Source organism: Cavia porcellus, unplaced genomic scaffold (assembly GCF_034190915.1).
Source record: "Cavia porcellus strain 051 isolate PalLab524CR breed Dunkin Hartley unplaced genomic scaffold, mCavPor4.1 scaffold_24, whole genome shotgun sequence".
Lineage (NCBI taxonomy): Eukaryota > Metazoa > Chordata > Mammalia > Rodentia > Caviidae > Cavia > Cavia porcellus.
The window spans coordinates 19,248,383-19,268,301 of NW_026947507.1; the positions used below are offsets into that span (position 1 = coordinate 19,248,383).

At 35.9% G+C, this 19,919-nt stretch overlaps 1 protein-coding gene across 11 annotated transcripts in view; it reads left to right on the forward strand.

The window, feature by feature from the left end:
• The window catches only part of Aga (aspartylglucosaminidase), a 112,506-nt gene that overhangs the window by 15,656 nt on the left and 76,931 nt on the right, over window positions 1–19,919 (forward strand). Inside the window, exons 10-11 of one of the 11 annotated variants that reach the window (XM_063234718.1) lie at window positions 14,702–14,756; window positions 15,176–15,282. The exons of 9 other annotated variants lie outside the window; for them this stretch is intronic. In XM_063234718.1, coding sequence (XP_063090788.1) covers window positions 14,702–14,713 — 12 coding nt within the window. In that variant the 3' untranslated portion in view covers window positions 14,714–14,756; window positions 15,176–15,282. Of the gene's footprint in view, window positions 1–14,701; window positions 14,757–15,175; window positions 15,283–19,919 lie in introns of those variants that run through there. One more of the 11 variants, XM_013151668.2, reaches the window with a different exon arrangement.

Consider the following 19,919-nt stretch of genomic DNA (forward strand, 5'->3'; position numbering starts at 1 on the left):
ACCAATATCCTACAACAAGTAGTATGTTTGTTATAATCTAGGAACCTACAGTGACCTAACCTCTTTACCCAAAGTCCATAGTCTACTTTCAGGGATGCTTGAAATATTGTACATCTTATGGATTTTCACAGATGTATAGTGACATGTGCCATCTGTTGCTATGTCTTAGAGTAAAATAATTTCCCTGCCTTAAAGTCCTCTGTGTTGTGCATATTCATTTCAGTCCACATTAACTTCTGGCAAGCACTGATCTTTTTACCGTCTCTATAGTTTTGGTTTCCCAGAATGTCAGCTGGGAATTTAGGTGGTGGGTGCTGGAAGTATATGGGGATTCTCTGTACAATTTTTTTAAGGATTTAAGCATAGCGCTAAGATGCAATCTTTTGGAAAGGGAAAAACAATTTCCGTTTCTAACATCTCTGAATGCCTGAGAGCTGTTTGTGAGCTCCCTGTTGGAATATACACAAGCTGTCAGGTCAACACCCTTTCAAACTGGCTCTATTTCTTTGCACAACTTGACTGGTTGTAGACTTTTAAGAGTTTGTGACCCCTGCAGTGGAGGATTGTAATGGCTTCATTCCCTTACTCATTAGTGCATGCTACTTTGAGATGAGATGTAATACTTGAATTACAGTAGAAAGAGCACTGACTGGAAGTCAGAACAAGTTCATAATAGTGGTGATTCCAGAATTCCATATTGATGAGAAGGTTGACAATTCAATTGAGAAATTAACTGAGTTTGCTTAGCAAGTACTTCCATTTTAATATAGTCCTGCTTTGGAGAACTGATGGAAACAAAGGAGAAGGCTACCTCCAAAAGTACTTTTTAGCATTAACACCAGCTCAAACTCTGCTGTCATAAACTTGTTTTGGGACCCTAGACTTTTCTCTGAAATTTTTTTCACTACTGAACCCAAAAAGCTCAGGTAGAAACTACCAATTTTAAGTCTCCACACCAACACTGTTAGCACTGTCTGGCGAGTATGAATACAATGGATGTAGACACCTCCTCACACCTACTAAGTCAGAGTCTACATTTTTGCAAGATCCCACCTGACTCACAGGTATATTATAATTTAAGCAGCACTGATCTGGATTTTATCAAGTGGTCTGCTTGATGACTCAGTTTTATAAGAATGTAACTTTGGAATGAGACGGACCTAACCTGAAATTCTTCTCTTGCTACCACAGTATTTATGTGCCACTGGAGAAATTTTGTGACTTCTCTGGCACTGTTTCACATCCATCATGTTACTAATATTAATGCATGCTTTATAAGGCTATTGTAGTAGAAGTTATAGGCACTTCTTGCAGGCCTGATTTACAATTGGAATTGAGTACATTTTAACTCCTCTTTTACCTGCTCTCTTGCAGGATCAATAGTCTATATTCTTTCATTTCATGTCACAGATCTCATTTCCTATTGTTAATGTGCACAACTGAAAGAAAATAAGCACAGAATATTAAATCTTGCAAAAGTAATATAACATTCTAGGAAAACTTGGGTGACAATGATTAGAATTAATCTTGTCTTTGATATGAAATATACCTTGGAAACAAATAAAATGGCTTCTTCCTCATTACCATCAGTTTTCCTAGAGACAATGAAACTAACATTTTGTTTTTTTAAACTGTCAAAATGATGCTGTTTTGTGGAGGTAAGATGCATGATCCATAGAGTGTTACCACAAAACACGGGGATTGACCTGATTACCTATTGTTTTAGTTTTTCAAACTATCCCTGAAGAAACCTGGTTAAAGAGCTGCTAAGTGAGAAAAATGTCTTTCAAGATACTGTAAAGTTGTTCATGTTAGACATTATGAACCTAATACCGCATCAGAATGTCACGCCATTGTACTTTGAGTTGATGTGTTTTGTCTGTTACTGAATATGTTATTATTCAAAAATTGCTCACTTTATATGCTTTAGTTTGAATTCACTACACTGTGACTTTCCTGTAAATCTTTTATGAACAAGATCCCTGGTGGGTCCACTTTAATTGGTTAAGGAATTATCAGCAGAAAATGCTGTCAAAACTCTAGACAGCATTTCTTTTCAATACTCATGGCACAAAACTTCCAGGGATAAAGTGTCTGGATACAGAGAAAAACAAATGATGTTCTCCTGCCACGGATACTATTTGAACTTGAGTTGTCAAAACAAAAAAAGGCTTTCAAGTATTCCATTAGCAATTGTATTCTAGAACAGCTTTGTTTCATAAAACTGAGTTGTTCTTGTTAGGATTTGAACAAAACTGGTTGAAAGAAAGGAGAGGATTGGCACTCTCTGGTAATAAGATATTCTTGTAGTTACTCTTTCGTGGCACAGACTAACAGAAGGCATTAGCCCCTAAAGGTTTGCTTCTGTCATCTTGCAAATCTAAACAACAATTTTATTATCCAACATGAAAGAAAAAGCACAGACAGTCTTGTTGCACAGTGCTGTTTTCTTTCCCACCCCCAGATTAATGTCTCAGGGAATTAATGCTTGAGTTTATATTGGTCTACTTCAAATCTCTTGTCCTCTTCCTTCCATTCCTATCCACACTTACCAGTGAAACTTCTCCATCCTTTCTGGATATTAGCAAATCACTGCAGGAATGAATATTTCATAGATACCGCAAAGGTCATTATATCCTCATTGCTCCCACTGACTGGTGTGACTATGACTACATTTTCATTAAAAGATACTTCTAAAACTTGTATAAAAATTGAAAGTGTTACGCTAAGCAACACTAGTATCTCTAATTCTAAAAATAGCTATACATTATCAGAGCTATTTTACATTGCTTATAAAATCATTTTAAAGTAAAATTGGCTTGCAAAATCAAGACTACACTCAGAATTAAATTATGAGCAAAGCTCTGTGTGATTTCTTAAGTTGCATAGGAAGAAAAAGTAAACTGATTCTAATTTTGCCATAAGTTGAATATCATTAGTAATGTGCCTATCCTGTGAAGGTGCTGATATTAGGCACTGGGAACCTAATACTACACTAGCAGTTTCTCAGTTGTGATTGTTGGCTCACCATTCTATTTTACCTCATTATTCTATTGGATATAACTCCCATTTGCCAGTTAGGACATATGTACAAATCCTGCTGGCTTTTACATTTTGTTTTGAATTGGCATAACTGATGGTCATAGTTAAACTTAATTGTGTTACTTTTAAATTACACATTGCTTCATCTTGTGTTCAAAATGTGCTTAAAGATGTTTTTATATCTCTTGTTCTTGGATGTTAGAGCCATCACTCTGAGTCACTTATATGATCAGGGCTTTCATTAATCTTAATATATCTAAATTTAAATTTTCCTTAAACTTGCTCTCATTCAGGCAACTCCTAGTCAGCAGTTAATAGAGAGGGCTTTCCCCACCACTTGTGCCACATAATAGATAAATCTTCAGGAGATGAGACCACAGCTGCTCACTCCAAATACTGAATGCCTTCCTCTTTTGAGATTTTGATCTGCTTTGGGAAAATGGCTTAAAAGGTCAGGGATAGTTGAAAGAACTTGCACAGGGACAATTTCTATATATCTCTTTCACCTGGGAGATTTTTCATAAGCCAACTCAGAACCCCTCTGCTTGGTATGCAATACAGAAATAACTGGGTAAGTCTCTCATAAATTGAATTGAACTGACCATGGATTTGAAGTTACTGCCTTCCCCGCTGAGTTAAAGCCAAATGGAGTTGCCTCCCTGGGCCAGGCTTTGATCAGTAGCATGGTACTTTCTTCTTTCTGACTTAAATGCATCCAGTCCCGAGCACTGGTTTTATTTAATGTTCTTGTTCACTTCACTGGAAATGCTTTAACTCCGGCACCTGCTGGCAGTGAAAGTGATTAGGATTTCATGGAACCGGAACATTTCATTTCTAGTAAGCCACACCATGGCCCATAAATTAATACAGGATTATGCTTCAGCATTTACTCTGCAGGCTTGTTTTGAACTGAAAAGAAAAGGCAATTGAAGGATGAAGAAAAAACGAAGAAAATGATAAGATGAAAAGTGAACAGTTTTACAAAACCTGACAGAGTGTATTAGCATAAGCACTTTCTTAGGGAAAAAACTAAGAAACCACTACGCCACTGTACTTTGTCAATGCTGATAAGCATCATCCTTTCCTGTCAAACCCAGATTCATTTTACACGTGGAAAATATCTCGCCCTCTGTCAAAATGTATATTGATAATCTTAAGTGTCTGTGAAAGTCAGTTCAGCAATTTGAGTTACAATCCCAGCTGAGCTCAGCCTTTCAGGCAATCTCATCAAGGTGCCAGAAATATGAATAAAGCCATCTAAGACCCTACAGGGCAATATGCCCAAAGCCAGGTATCATAAATGACCACTTGCAAGAGAAGCAGGAGATTCATTATGTTATGCTCTGTCTTAACTCTCATGTTTCCAAATAGTTAAAGGTACTAAGAATATGATCAGCAGATGATGACCCATGGATGAAGTCTAGCCCAGTGCTGTTTTTGTATGAACAAATTGTACATTATAAAAAGCTGAAAATGAATAAAAATAATGACAGTATTTGTGACACAGGAAAATTATCTGAAACTCAAATTTCCATGTGTGGCAGTAAAGTGATATTTGAACACAACCATGTTGATTTTTTTCTGTTTTATCAATGACTGCTTTTATGGCATACTGAAATAGTAGCAACAGAGATCTGGAAAATATTTAGTGTGTGACTCTTTACAGAAGAAGATTGATCAACTCCCACTTTAAATCACTAAGGTTTGAGTTAATTTGTTGCATCATTATCAGTATTCATGGGGCAGGGGATTTAGCTCAGCGGCATAAGCGCCTGCCTTGCAAGCACATGGTCATGAGTTCAATCCCCAGTACCAATTAAAAAAAAAGAAATAATCAGTATTCAGTAGCAGTAATCAAATTCAAAAGTCAGTACTAAATTCTCTAATTGAATGTGTAAAATCAAATTTAATAAAATAGTTAATTTCATAGTCACACACCATTATACTTAAGATTCAAGAGGAAGCTAAGATTTGATGAATGTAAATGTTGAACTTCTAGATTTTTCCATCTATTGCATATAATGGCAACATTTTTTTCCAGTGAGGAACAGGACAAATGTAACGTTTCTCGAGCTCCTAAACCATACACCAGACACTGTATTTGGCAATGGGATAGTAAAGGTATCTAAAAAGAGGTAAAGATTCTGCCTTCTTCAGATCAGTATTCAACTGGAAAAGATAAATGCAATCAAATAATTTTACAACACAATCTGTAAAAAATATAAAAGCATTCAGATTGTGATTTGATAACCATACCCAGAAAATCTGCCCTTGATATTGTGATACCTGATCTTCCCTCAAAGATGTAACCCTTAGGCCATGATCCTAATAGTAAATTGGAGTTAACTAGGAAAAATGAAATGAAAATACTAACAAGGGGAGAATTGTTTTGGCTGAAAGAGTATGATGGTGCATTAGAGAGCTAGAATATTATTGCAGTTAGAGACAAGAAAAAAATACAAGCTGGAGTTGGTAGGCCTCTAAAATTGTCATACTAATTTTTAATTTTAATTTTAACTTTTTTTGTACCAGGAATCACCTATGACTTTGTACTTGCCAATCTGGCACTTATGCCACTGAACTAAATCCCTACCCAATTTTAATTTTTTATGCTATGAGTTTCTGAAACATTTTAAGTAATGATCTGGAGAAAGAGATGCACTGTGGGTTGAATATAACAATACTCACGTTTTGAAAATGCATGAGGCAATGTGGAAAAACTGATCAGTCAGTGTGAAAAAGGATTGTATTACATAGCATAGAGAACAAGAATTACTGATATCCTGTGTTGGAGAAATAATAATTTAACGTCCCAAACCTGTCAGAAATTCTCTCCACACAGGAAGAAGAGGGAATTTTTTTGTTTTATTTTTGAATAAGAATTAAACCAACATATGGTATACATCATAAGTATCTTCTAAGAAATTACAAAGATATAAATCTTATCCTTTTTTATATCCAAGCAGATTCAACCAATTACATATACAGTATGTTCTCAAGATAAAGAATAATTAGTTCTCAAATAAAATGACTCAGTAGCACCATTTGTCACACATAGCTTATCCTAACTGTACCTGATAATTAGGATAGCTATGTATGCCTAGATAATTGGCCTTGCCTAGACAAAGTAGTACAAACTTCTATATTTAATGATTACGATTTGAAGAGAGGTACCCACCACCCATAGAAGTTAGGTACCTACCCTAACTCAGAAATAGGAAAAAGTCTTTCCTAGGTCATAAAACTACAAAAGTCTTAGCTAGTTTCAATGAGTTTCTGTGCATTTCAAAGAAAGAAGAAAGCTCACACTAATTTTCTGAAGTAAATACTCTTTAGAGAAAGGGCAGGAGGACAGAATCTAATCTCTTACCTGCTTCTTCTGCTGGGGGCCCGAGCTACTCTAACACCATCTGAGTAAATCACCAGCCCTTTTTAGATTTTTATTCTGAAACAGGCTCTCCCAGAACTGCCCAGCCTGGTCTTGAACTTGCAATCATACTGCCTCAGCTCCAGATAGCTGAGATTAAAGTCGTGAACTACCATGCCCAGTGTCTTCTCTTACTGTCAACCGGGAGATTTAAGCTTCTTGTTTATAATTTGTGTTCATCCCTGCAGCTGTTCCAGGGAAAATAGAAGATATTTCAAAAAGGATGGAGTGTTAAGAAATGAGTGATATGTATTAAATTTTACAGCACAGAAATCATTATGCACTTTAATGAGGACTGTTTCTAAGAAATACTTAGAGCAATATCCAGATAGAGTGAGCTAAAGATGATTGTAAGTGGGAGAAAAGAAAGTAAATAAAGAGAATGTCAGTGATTGAAGTTTGTCTGTGAAGAGAAAATAGGGAAGTACGTGGAGGGAATCGGTGAGACAAAAGTTGACTGCTTTTCTTTAAGATGAGAAGTAACTGAACATGTTCAAGGTCAATGAGAATTTTCTAGAAAAATAGGGAAACATGAAAATTCAGGAGATGCAAGTATTAACGTGGTGAGACTCCTGGGAAAGGAAGGAAGGACAGGATCCATACCTTAGAAAGATGGAAATCTAGCAAATGAAGATTAGTTAAGTACATGTAGACAGTTCTGTAATTAAATTGCATGAAGCACTTTGATGAGAAGGTTTTAATGGCTTGTAGATTTTGTCATTATGGAAGTACTGCTTACAAAAAAGTGTGATCTGAAGAGAGGAGAAAAGTGAGAAGAGACAAGAGGGAAAGGGGGAGTAAAAACGGAAGGAAGGGGAAGAGGGGAAGGAGAGGGGAGGGAGGGGAGAGGAAAATAACTGGAAATCTAGGGAAAGAACTAGTGATTTTGGAGGCCCGGGACATTGGACCTGTGTAGACCGGAGATGGAAGTTGTTACACTACTGCAACAGTCATTGAGAAGAGAAGGAATCACTGAAGCATGGTGGGTGGTGGGAACCCTGAATAACAAATACCCTACTTTCCCTCACCGTACCCTCCTGGGTCCTCCTGCTCCTTTTATGGGAAGGATGCAGCTGGGGGTGAATCTGAAGGGCTAGCTTCCATGGCACAGAGTTGAGGAGAGAACATAGTAGAGGGTGGGGTGAATTGAGTAGGTGCTTTTTTCATATTAAATCTTAAGCTTTGAATTTACAGTATTACATTTTTTACATGCATGTAGGCCACGTAGCCCCATTTTTTAGCTTTTACTTTATGTCTCATCACTTCTTACAGGTCCTTTTTCTGAGTCCCTTAATCCAGATTAAATTTCACTCTTACACATGCAGTTTAGCAACTGACTCACCCCTCCATCACACAAAATTATTGCCATAATTGCCCTTCCTAGGTGCTAAGACAGATCATTATTTCTGTTTTAAGAACTGTATCCTCAGTTCTCAGAGCAATGTTTTAACTTTAATAGGAGATCAACTATTGATTTGTTTGCATATAAAAGAAAGTAGAAAGGAAGAAATATAACCCAAAAGGAGTAATATTGAAGCTGATCATAAGGAAATGTTACAAAACTATAGGATACTCTGTTAGCTAAGGCTTAATAAGTATATTTTAAAGTTTAAAGGGCAGGGGAGGGCAGGCTAATTTACTATTTGTGATACCTATAGGCAAATACATATTGTTTTCCTGAGTCAGAAGTTAGAGGCAGAATTAATGACATTAAATCTTTCATAATAAAAGCACATTTATTTTTTAGGTTTACATAAATATGTGATTTTTAGATGATAGGACGTGGCAACCAGTGAATTAGTCTGCAATAATTCAAGCCTTGGATATTTTTTGCAAGTGTGATAAGATGCCCATTTGAAAGGAGCCAAGATTCAGAATGTAGTCTTTAAAAGTTAAATTTTAAGTTTTCACGTAAAAATCTTTTTCCCTCTACATGCCTTAGCAGAAATGTAGAAAATACAAAGAAAATTAAGCTTCCTTTTTTGTTTAACTCCTTGACTTTTACAAGCCAAACTTAGAATCTAATTCCCATTTCTCCTTAGCCAGGTACACAGTGACTCATAGCAGAATGAAGCGATGGCTAAGAGGCATTCCCTGGTGTCAAATAGCTGCTTCCCATTTTTTTTGCCTCTTCCAAAAAGGAATTTCTTCATAAAATGACAACTAGCCAATTAGACATGCAGATATTTTTCTCTTCCTTGAAAGAACCTACTTCTTCAACTTTTGGAACAGCATGTCAACATTTTGGTTAGATAGATAGATGTTCCTAAATCAGGTATTTCCTGAATTAAAAAAAAAAAAAAAGGTGTGTGGGAGGTGACAGGGAACAAGCAAGAGCACTGGGATTGGGCAGAGAACAGAGAAGGAAAATAGGAAGCCGGGGACATCTTGCAGGAACTTGTTCTTTGCAAAGCAACATATACTTTGAAAGGTGCACTCCTTGACTTGACGTGAAAACAAGTTACTTATCAAAGTCAGATTTCTTTTCTTCCACTATCCAAAGAAGTTTCTACAACTCCTATCTTTGTTTTTGCCTAATGCAAAAGAACCTTTTCTTTATGACACAGAAAACATGAGGATATGTGTGTGTCATTGTGTTAGGATATTCCTGGTTCTCTTCTGCTTCTGATTAACTTTCTGGCAAGATGGCATCATTTTCTACAAGTGTTGCAGGGAAATCATTCTCCTTTCTTGCCTTTGAAGCTATTGTCCTAAGACTTTTGCTTTGTTAAACCAAAATACTAGTTTTATACTTTAATTCTTACACATTTATTGGATAATATAATTTTCTGTAGAGTATTATATCCATACTTGGAGGTTAGAGCACAACTTTTTTTTGTTTCCTAAAACTTTCGTTCAAGTTAGCTATGAAAGCACTATGCCACTGAACACCAGATGTGGCAGATTCTTACAGCCTTGTGAACAGATTTGCCATTTTTGTTTGGAGTGCTGAGTCAGGAAATTGACATTCTACTGTTGTGCTTTTAAAAGTATTTGCTGTGACTTCATTTTTTTCCCCCACTGACAGTTGAAGCAGAAAGGTGGATTAGCTTTCTTGATTCCAATTATCTTTCCTCTAGTATATTGCTGATACGCTCTTGTGTCAGATAAGTTATGTGCAGAAGAAAATGTCACCTGCCAAATGTGACAGTGTTTGAGAGAAAGTGTGAAAGGTATTTCATGTCATTAATAGGTCTCCAAGAACTATGTAAAAGGGAGCTAGAATTCTTTTGAAGTATTTGAATTGGATGTTTTTTTCAGTCAGATGTACTGAAAGATTACCAGGCAAATATATGCTTTTGTTTTTAGAAAATATTTCAACCGAGATAGAGGAGTGTTCTACTTGATTTCTTTCTGCATTTGAGAGTCGGAATGGAAGGTGTTCTTCATGTTACTTAAAGGCTTCTCTCTTTTCTTTTTTCCTGGTTGTTAAACAGTAGGTCATATCTCAGAAATAACAGATTCTGACTCCTACAAGAGAGATTTGTGACTGATAGGATAACATCTGGTAAAAACGTGTGACTGTCTACTCACATGTCATTAAGTTTATTTTCTGGGTTTCAGCAAACTGAAAAAAATATTTCAGTATCTGTGTACTCATTCATAATGCACTTTTGATTAAAAAGAACTGATCAGAGTTTCTGACAATCTGGTAAAATTAAATTAAATTTTGCTTTATTTTCATATTTCTTTCATAAAATTGACCACTAATTTTTAAATTCTTAACTTTCCTGTATCCCCTCTTGAATCATCGATATCTTTTCACCATATTAAGAAAATTTAAGTAATAGTTAAATGCTACCCATATTTTTGAGGTAAGAATAAACATCTCAAAATTTTCTGGATAGGATGAAGAAACTGCTTACAGAGGTAGGATTTAAAAGGAAACTAGATGATTCTTTACATGGCATGAGCAAAAAATGACAACTGAGTGTTGAATTTAGTATTTTTTCCTATGGAGTACATTACCATGTTTTTGTATGACATTAGGGTATAATCATAAGACAAAACTATTTTTACAAGATTATAGTTTAAGTAAGGGATCTCTAAATTTCTCACATAAGAGCATCTAAAGGTAAATGTTTCAGAAATATTCTAGTGGATCATGTCTTCTGCTTTGAAAGACTGCAGATTGCTTGCTAATCTTTTCAAACAATCAAAAGTTCAGAACCATATTGAATATATTTTTCCTTCATTTACAGAATTCTCCTAAATTAAAATAATGTGAGGTGCCAAATTTGATTTAATTTGTTACCAGCATTTCAATGAAAACTCAGCATTCTTAGTGAAAGTTCCTATCTTGCCTTCCTATTAGTATTTATTTGGCCTATAACAATTAAATAGGGATGAATCAGCTCCTCTGGTTCTCAGTTTTCTTCAGCTCAGTAATTGAGTGTTTCTAGAATTAAAAAAAAAAAATACTCCCTAATCATTCTCAAGATGTCTCCCTATTAGCTACCCAATCTCCTCAGTCTAATGAGCAATCAACAGAGCATTTACTGGGCCATGTAGAGACTGTAGAGGAATTTTATTGCTTTAGGCTTAGTGAACAGAAAGGGGAGATCATGCTGAATGAGTAAAAAGAGGAAAATAGAACAAGAAAGACACTTGCACTTCCTGTAATTTTATAACACACACACACACACACACACACACACACACACGCGCGTGTGCGCGCGCGCGCACACACACACACACACTCGAAAAAAACTATAGGTAGAGAGAAAAAGACAGAAAAAAAGGGCAAGTTTGTAGGGAAACAGAAAGATTTGCTAACAGTAAGTTTTTCAATGTGCTTTCAACATTTCCCTTAAATATACCCTTCTCTGTCCTTCACAAACACACCCCGGGCTTTGAATAACTGGGTTTGATCTGCAAGATGAATTTGGAAAACCCTAGGGACACAGAGAGAAACAGCCAGTTCTCTACAGGGAGATGGATTACATCTCCAATTTGCAAATGTGTAACTCTTTCCACATGGACTCTTGTTCTAACAGCAGTTGCCAGTTCCTCGATTTCTCCTTCAGGAAATCTGCTTGTGTAGAAAATATGAAAGGAACAACATTTTGGGAGAAGAGGTTGAAGAAAAATATATAGAAATAGGGTTTGTGTTAGAAATATTACTAATATTTATGTACTAAAATAAGGATTATCATATGAGGGAGTATCTGCATTTTCCCCCTGGAAATATGTACTAGAATTCTGCCTAGGTTCAGAAAGATGGGTTAATCTGAAACTCGATGTGACTCAAATTTGATAAAAGCTAGCCAATCACTCAATACAAGTTGCATTTATTTCCTGAAAATTACCTTTATAATATTAGTATTTGTTTATAAAAATCAAGAATCAGCAGGCCTGCACTGTCTGTCTGGTTCTACTGCTGCTTGTATATTATATACCGCAATATGCTAACATGTTTCAAATGCAGTTAGTTCTTTATATCCACTGGTTTCACATCATATTTAATGAGTCACATTTAATAAGGAGCACAATTTGCTTCAAGTTGACCAATTTCTCTAAAATACTGCTTTTTAACTCTTAAGGATTATTATGACATTATTTTTAAGGGTTTATGAAAATTAAAATCAAAATGAAATCCATTTGGCACCCCACAGATAATAGGTTCTATATGCACAGACTCAATCAACTGCAGATCAAAACCATTCAAAAAAAACAATTGGATGTGAGCTGAACATTCTTTATAGATATTTTTCTTGTCATTATTCCCAAAATAATATAGTATAACATTTATAAGGGTAGCATTTTTTGTGTGTTAGTTAATAGGTAAATCTAGATTTCAAGTATGCAGCAGGGTAAGTGTTGATAATGTGCAAACACTACACCATCTTATATGAGGAACTACAGCATTACGATTTGTCTACAGCTTGTCCTAGAACCAATCCTTCTGATACCAAGGACAATTAGATACATACACATGTGTAATATGGTTGTTAACAAATATCATCCAGAGATTGTCAGAGATAGTGTGATCTGTGGTAAGCAGAATGGATTAGTCAGCTCTTTGACATTGGGACACAATACTCAAAGCCTACAATGCTAAAGAGCAGAGTTCTCTTTGTCTCACTGTTTCAGTGGGTTCAGTCCATGGTTGGCTGGCTCTCTGATAAAATTGGTACAGTAGAAAGATACGGTAGAAATCAACTGCTCATACCATGGCAGAAATCAGAAACTTAAAAGGAAGGAACATTCCCCAGTAACCCCTCCCCAAAGAGGCCTCACCTCCTAACAGTAAACACAATCAATGGATTTATCCACTGATCAGTACAGCATTACCATGCGCTGTTCACCTTCCAAGTGCTCCACCTCTGGCTATGTGACACTTTGTGTTTGGGAGGGTGCATTTTGGACTTAAAGCATAACAAGAGTGAAGGAAAGATAGTCTGTGAGTAGGGGAAAATGTTAAGACATCCAAGCATAATCAAGAATGATTCATTTCTATAATAAGGAAAATACATTCCAAATCTCAAATAAGGTGGAAGAATGGCATGAACATGAGGAAACTGAAAGATGAAAGGACCTTCTTTTGTTCTGACTAATCCATGAGTAATTCACTTGTGACCCAGAAGTTTTGAGAAAACAAATTTGGTATCGTATTTCTGAGAACAGTTTACAACTACAAGCCAAGAGGCTTGAGGGCCCATCACCCAGCTACATATATCCCTGAAAAAAGTAAGACAATGGATGCATACTCTTTTTTCTTTTTCTCAGTGTTTTAAACCCATAATGAAAGGAACAAAGGATTTGTCACGTGCTTCAGTGGGGAGCACTTGCATGGTATGCCTGAGACTCTGGATTTGATCTCCAGCACCATAAAAAACCTTCCCAAAAGGATCATTTCAGACTGATTGTTACGGTAAAGATACAGACTTAGTTTGGCAATCAATCTGAGATGAAAAATTGAAGTGAGATATGAATATTGAGATGGTGCCAGGCGTGGGAAACTTAGGGTCGGATAGCTTTTAATACTAACTAGCATAGTTGGCCCATAATTATCAAAATCATCTTTAAACCCATAGAGTTTCAAAATGATATACCACCAAAGCATTTCTGAGAACTTGTAATTTCATGCAATTCCTGCGTTGTAATGCATTGTATCCCCTAGACATTCTCTGAGATGTTTTTAAGATCCATCAGGTCAGTGCTTATCCTTGGGCACACCTCTTCCTAAAGATAGTTCCCTTTGATCTTTCAGCATTATTATTTCTTTCAAGCTCTTTTGGTATTTTAGAATGCGTATTAATTTGAAACTTTTTTTGACTATTTAAGATGTTTGTTTAAGACAGTATGCTTAATGATGGAAACAAGGGTTTTTTTCCTCTCTCTTTTTTTTTTGTCTAATTCAAGGCTATTTTGTGGTACTTTGTGTCCACTTTAAAATACAAAATTATATCTTTGTTGGTAACTGAAATGTAATGTTAGTATTCTCAGATTGTTTACATATTAAATAATTTCCTTGTAATATTAGCTTGATTTTCTCAAGCTTACTCTTATATATAGGCAGAGGAGGTATTCAACAATATCTTGTGAAGTTGTAATTTCAGAAACAAGAGTCCAAAATTCCAACTTATTATAATTGCCAGCAATTTCTACATTCTCACAATACGTATTTCATTATACTTTAATTGTTATTCTTATCTGGGTGAGACTCAGTCATTTATGCTTTGGTGCAAATGATTCCCACTCCTATCCTGATATCTGGTCCTGAAGAGGAAAGAATGAAAAGGGCAGAAGGACACTGTATTTCTGTCAGAAACTGAAATGAAATAGTATTTGCAACACCTGAGAGTTAGGTATCCCTGAAGAGAAAACCTGTGTACAACAGGAAGACTGTTGTCAAAATAAACATCCATTCTCACTGTCTTTCATGCAGCTATGTCTCTCCAAAAATAAGGTGTTGACATAGAAAAGAACACTTCTGGAGTATCACTCTACTTACTCAGAAGAGTTGCTGAAATTTCTTAAACAAATAGCATTTACTCTGTTAGGACTGTGAGAAATAAGAGTAGAAGCTTTTCTGTCCTCAAAGAGCTTATAATCTAGCGGTCATGCCGAACCTGTGGCATGCATTCCACAGGTGGCTGTATGTATCAGCTCTGAAATGTGTTCCACCAGTGAATTTTGGGGGATGCAGGAGTAAGTAGAGGAAACTGGTGTTGTGTTTTTTGATGCGCAGATAAGCTGACTTCCTTTGTTTTGGGCTATCTTTTCAAGGATGTTTACTGAAATGAATACAGCATAGAGCACTGTTTCTGGAGCAAAGCATTAGGTCAGTGTGCTATTCAGGATAATAATGTCTCTGCTGTTGCTTAGGTATTGTTACAATATGTTCCCTAAAAGATTCATATATGGAGGGGCTGGGGATTTAGCTCAGCGGCATAAGCTCCTGCCTTGCAAGCAGGCAGTTGTGAGTTCAATCCCTGGTACCAATAAAAAGGAAAAAGACAAAAAAAAAAAAAAGATTCATATACGGGAAGTTTTGTCCCCAGTGTGGCTCAGCGTGGGGAAACCACCAAAATGTAGGGTCAAGTGTGAGGTGGGTCACTGGGCATCACTCTTATACGAGATTAATACTAGTCTTGTGCAGTGAGTTAGTTTTTGTAAGAACGAGTTGTTTAAGTGCAGCCCTGCACTCATCCCCTTATTCACATCTCTGCTTTCTTTCCAATTTCTCTGCCATATTATCAGGTAGCGAAGAAATCCCTAGCTATAGGCTGAAGAGATGAAGCAGCTGTTACATCTTGAACTTTCAGTCTTCAGAATTATGAGCTAAATAAACCACTTTTTAAATATTTTGCCTATTCTCAGATGTTTTGTTATAGCAACAGAAAATAGACTGACACAGTCTCTCTCTGGGGCAAAATCCAAGCATTCTTTCTGTTCATTGCAAAGGATTTGGGTACCCTGAGCTCAAGAGTCCTCTCCCTGTTAGAAAATACATGCTTAGTTAATTATGCATTACTTGATCTTTGTGTTACCTTAAGAGAACTAAAATTAAGAGTATGATGCAAATGATGATATTCTAACTACTCATTTGTGCCTCTGTGTGTGTGTGTGTATGAGATATAAGCCCTATGTCTCTGAAGTAGTAGTTTTGTGTCTTCTGACAGCATTCAGGAATCTGACAGGAAAACATATTAGCTTAAACATTCAGACAAAATCTCAGATTCTTCATAAGTCTTTCTAACCACAAAATCTCAGATTCTTCATAACTCTTTCTAACCAATTTTTAATTTTAAAGCCAGTATATAATGAATAATAAAATGGACAACAGAACATTAATAGAAATAGAGACAAATTCCTATGCAGATATGTCAGACAAACAATTTTCATGAGGAATATATAAGAAAAATTAGAATTTCAGTTAATCATTAAAGGAAAGGTAAAGCTTCAACAGAAAAGTCAAGGAGGGTATTTCCAGTAGTTGGGACAATTTGAATAACACATAGACATTTTTGGCAGTGAGAGACAGGCTACATTGGATATAGGGGAGTAAAAGAAAAGGCAAAAAATAAGCATAGAAAAGGCATATCATCCAACTTTGGAGAGATTTGGAGTGCAATATAATTTTCGTCTTTTTAATTAAGATCATGGAAGATTTGATTTATGAGAAAGTTTCACATCTAAGTACTTTCTATTGAAGAATTTTCTTTGATGCTGAAAGCCATAACACTTAAATAATTTCTGTTCTTCAAACATGAGGGTTGGTACTGGGTTAAAGATTCTAGAAAAATGTGGCATTTTTCTGTATTATTTTAATAAAAGGGGCAGCCTGACACACTGTATTATTCACGACCATTTTGAAGGTAATATAATTGCTATTCACAGCCTCTGCTTTTGGTCTTGTGTAACCCATGTTGATGGGAAATATCTCTCTGGGCAGAGAAAAACAACTCCCTTTTCTGAACAAAGTTGCAGACCACCAAGGCTTTTTAAAGGAGGCATTTCAATTTCTTTTCACAAATAAGTCTCATCTTTGCACAGAAAAAGAAATGTAGGTAAATATGCACAAAATTCCTAGAAATACGATCTGAAGAATGTAGCCTTCTTCTCCTGAAAGACCTTAGTAAGCGTCAGTGCTTTTAAAAGTACACTCCAACGCCACTCAAGGACCGGGCTTGTTAGAAACAGCTCCTTCACCATCTGAGGCAAACAGAGTAAAATGGAGGAATATTGCTTCCAATATGTCTTTGCAGTTGATTCTTGATAGGACTGATGTTAAAAAGCTCTTCTAGCTTTAATAATATTTGCGACAATAGCATAATATAAAAGCACAAAGGCCACTTCTTGAATATTCTTTCACTATGTTCCTTTCCAGAAGTGTAAATATGACTGAGTGTCTTGAAGCTGCCTAACAGTGGTTTTATCATAAATTTGGAATGATAAATGACTTTCAGACAGTTCTAAGCATCTCACAATGGGCTCTAATAATACTGAGGAGAAATTTTTGATGAATACAAATCACCCCTAAAACCCGTAATACATCATGCTGAGTAATATCACAATAAGAATGAGAAAGAAAATGAAATTTTAAATAGGCATATGCCTTTATATACCTTGACTAGAATTTGTATTCTTTCCACCCATTCCCTAAATCTAGCAATAAATATTACTATGAAACATAGGAAAATAGCTTAAACATTTCCTTGAAAATTTTCTTTGTAAAAAAAACCACAAAATATCTAGTATAAAACATTACCATTATAATTTTTATTTAGACCTAGAATAATAGTACTTTTCATAGGTTACTTTTGGAAAATATTTTGCATGTATTTTTATGAGACTTTATAATTGCTTTAAATAATACATATGTTCATTTAAAAGAGAAAGGAATCAGGGTATTAATGATTCATTGGCTAGCTTATAGGTTAAAGAATGACAAAACCAAGATTAGAAATTTTTGTTTGCAAATTATAGTTAGCCTTACCTAAAATACACCAAAATGAATTTTTGAGTCACTGTTCTAATTAATATTGCTCTATAAAAATGATTCCTAAATTTATAGTCTCCTTATTTTATTTTGCTCATGATCTTGTGGGTCAGATGTCTGGGACAGGTTTGACTAGGCAGAGCTCACTGCAAGTGTCAGGTATCTGGTGTCTGGCAAGGGTCAGGTAGCTGGGGTCAGCTGGAACTGTAGTCATCTAGGAGCTCCCCTGGCCTGGGTGTCCCAGACCATCACTCCAGGCTGTATTGGAGACCAGCTGGTGGCTGAGAGTTCAGTTAGGCTGTTTTCTGGAGCTGTTAAAAGAAGCCTTTTTAGTATAGTGTCTCAGCCTAGCAGGACTTCTTAGATGATGTCCAGCTAGCCTGAAAGTAATTGTATCAAGAGAGTAGGATAGGAGGGCATAAACTTTTATGATCTAGTTTGGACAGTACATAGCATCTCTTTGATGATACTATGTTAAAGTAGCCCTGTGCTCTTTTTTTGATGTTTGGGATGTCAAACAATTTTTATCCTCTCATTTTTTTAAGCACTGTGGTGGCTGAAGTCATTTGTCTTCTCTGATTCCGTTTCAACCAAATATAACATTCATTAATATCTGATAACTCATTATATTCTATGGCCAGAATGATACACACAGATGGGCCACTCTATGTGTCAACTGAGTTACTTAAAAATGCTAGATTGGAAAAAACCAATGCAACTAATTTTAAGGTACGTAATTTGGTACAATATGCTAGTGTACATATGTGTTCTGTGTTTGAAGTGTTTTTACCAATTTTGTTTGAAACTTCACTACACTTCTATGAGGTAGATAGAATTAGTATTTGTAATTCACACGTTGATGATAACTAAGTAAAATTGATAAAGGCATGAATGGTTTGCCCAAAAAGCTCCTGGAAGTAATTGAAGCAGGAAGTAGAATCTCAGGCCTGATTCATGCAGTGTTCTTTCCACTAATCTGTAACAGAGAGAGACCCAACAAGATAGTAAAAAAAAAAAAAAAAAAAAAAAGGAAATTTTGTAGGCTTGGATTTTTGGCCAGAACAGATCTAAAATATTTCAAAATTTCAGACCATTTGAGAACCCAGTATATTTTAGGCAAGAAAAGATATGACAATAAATAAGGAAAAATAAAAAGCATCAGTCCAGGAAATGAAGAACCTGAGATTAGCTAGCATATGCTCTAAACTCTCTCATTTACCCTTCTTTACGGAGCAGATTACTCTTATTTTATTCCTCTAGATTGCTTAGTATGTAATTAATGAATAAACATAAGTATAGTATCTTAGTTTCTCTCATGTTAGAAAGGTATTTGTCACACTAAGGCTTTGAGAAGGAAGTGAAATGATCTGCAAATGAATGCAAATACATGAAAATATTAAAGTGATGACATTAAAAGGTGAAAGCAGGAGGTATTTTGTTGTTTTTTTAAATATCATTAACATATTTTACTGTCAGTTTTATAGGAAAACTGATTGAGTCCTCAGTGTTTAGCTTTGAATGAAATGATGATGCAGAGGCCAAAGGGACCACAACAATATAATAATACAAGCTTCCTCTTCTTCAGTTGGTAATGTCAATTTTGCTCCACACTGGTTTTTTTGTCATTAGTGTTGTATGTATAATCACTTCTAAGCATTATCAGATATAAAAGGGAAAAGTGAATTTAGATTTGTCTAAATTTGATTTTTATTAAGTAAAAGTCTCAAACCACCAACCCCATGTGCTAATTCTGCTCATTTGAAAAATGAACTACATGATTCTCAAAGCCCTGTTATAATTGCTTAGTGAAAAATTCAATCTCATGGTGCTCTTCCATTCCAGAGTCCTCACAAGTCCTTGTGCTCGAAGAGACTTGTCCAGAGCTGACCATTTGGGTCACACCCCTGCCACTGACCTGCCTAGATGCTTCAAATATGTTCATGGTTCAGATTCCATTTTCCCTTGATGTCCAGCTTTGCTGTCTCAGTGCCCACACAGCTTTTGACTGGGTTGATCATCCTACAACCAGAGTCCAGTTTCTTTATGCTTAGTGTGCTACCGTTCCCTTCTCGGCACTGTGCGCAAAGGCACTGGATTCCCTGTCTTTCTCCGTTGACATAAGGATCTCACAGAGTCCATGATCCTTGAAAATGCAGGTCAGGAGGAAAGGCTGATTATGGACTATGACTGTGTTCCCTCTGCACCAACTTTCCCGGTTGCAAGGAGGCACAGAGGCCCAGCTATCTGCTTGGCAAAGATAGAGAAAAGCAAAAGGCAAGCACAAGCGCAAGTCAATACATTAACAAATTATGTAGCCAGAATAAATTTCATTTGTTGACCTTCCTGAAAAGCAGATAAGAGGTCCCCAAAATATAAAATGACTATTTCTTTCCCAACAGTTCTTTTCTTTAGTTTTTACAGCTTTAAATAGAATGATCTTTAAAGGAATCAACTCTCATTCATTCAGGGTTATGAATATTCTAGTCAGATTGATGCCCTCCT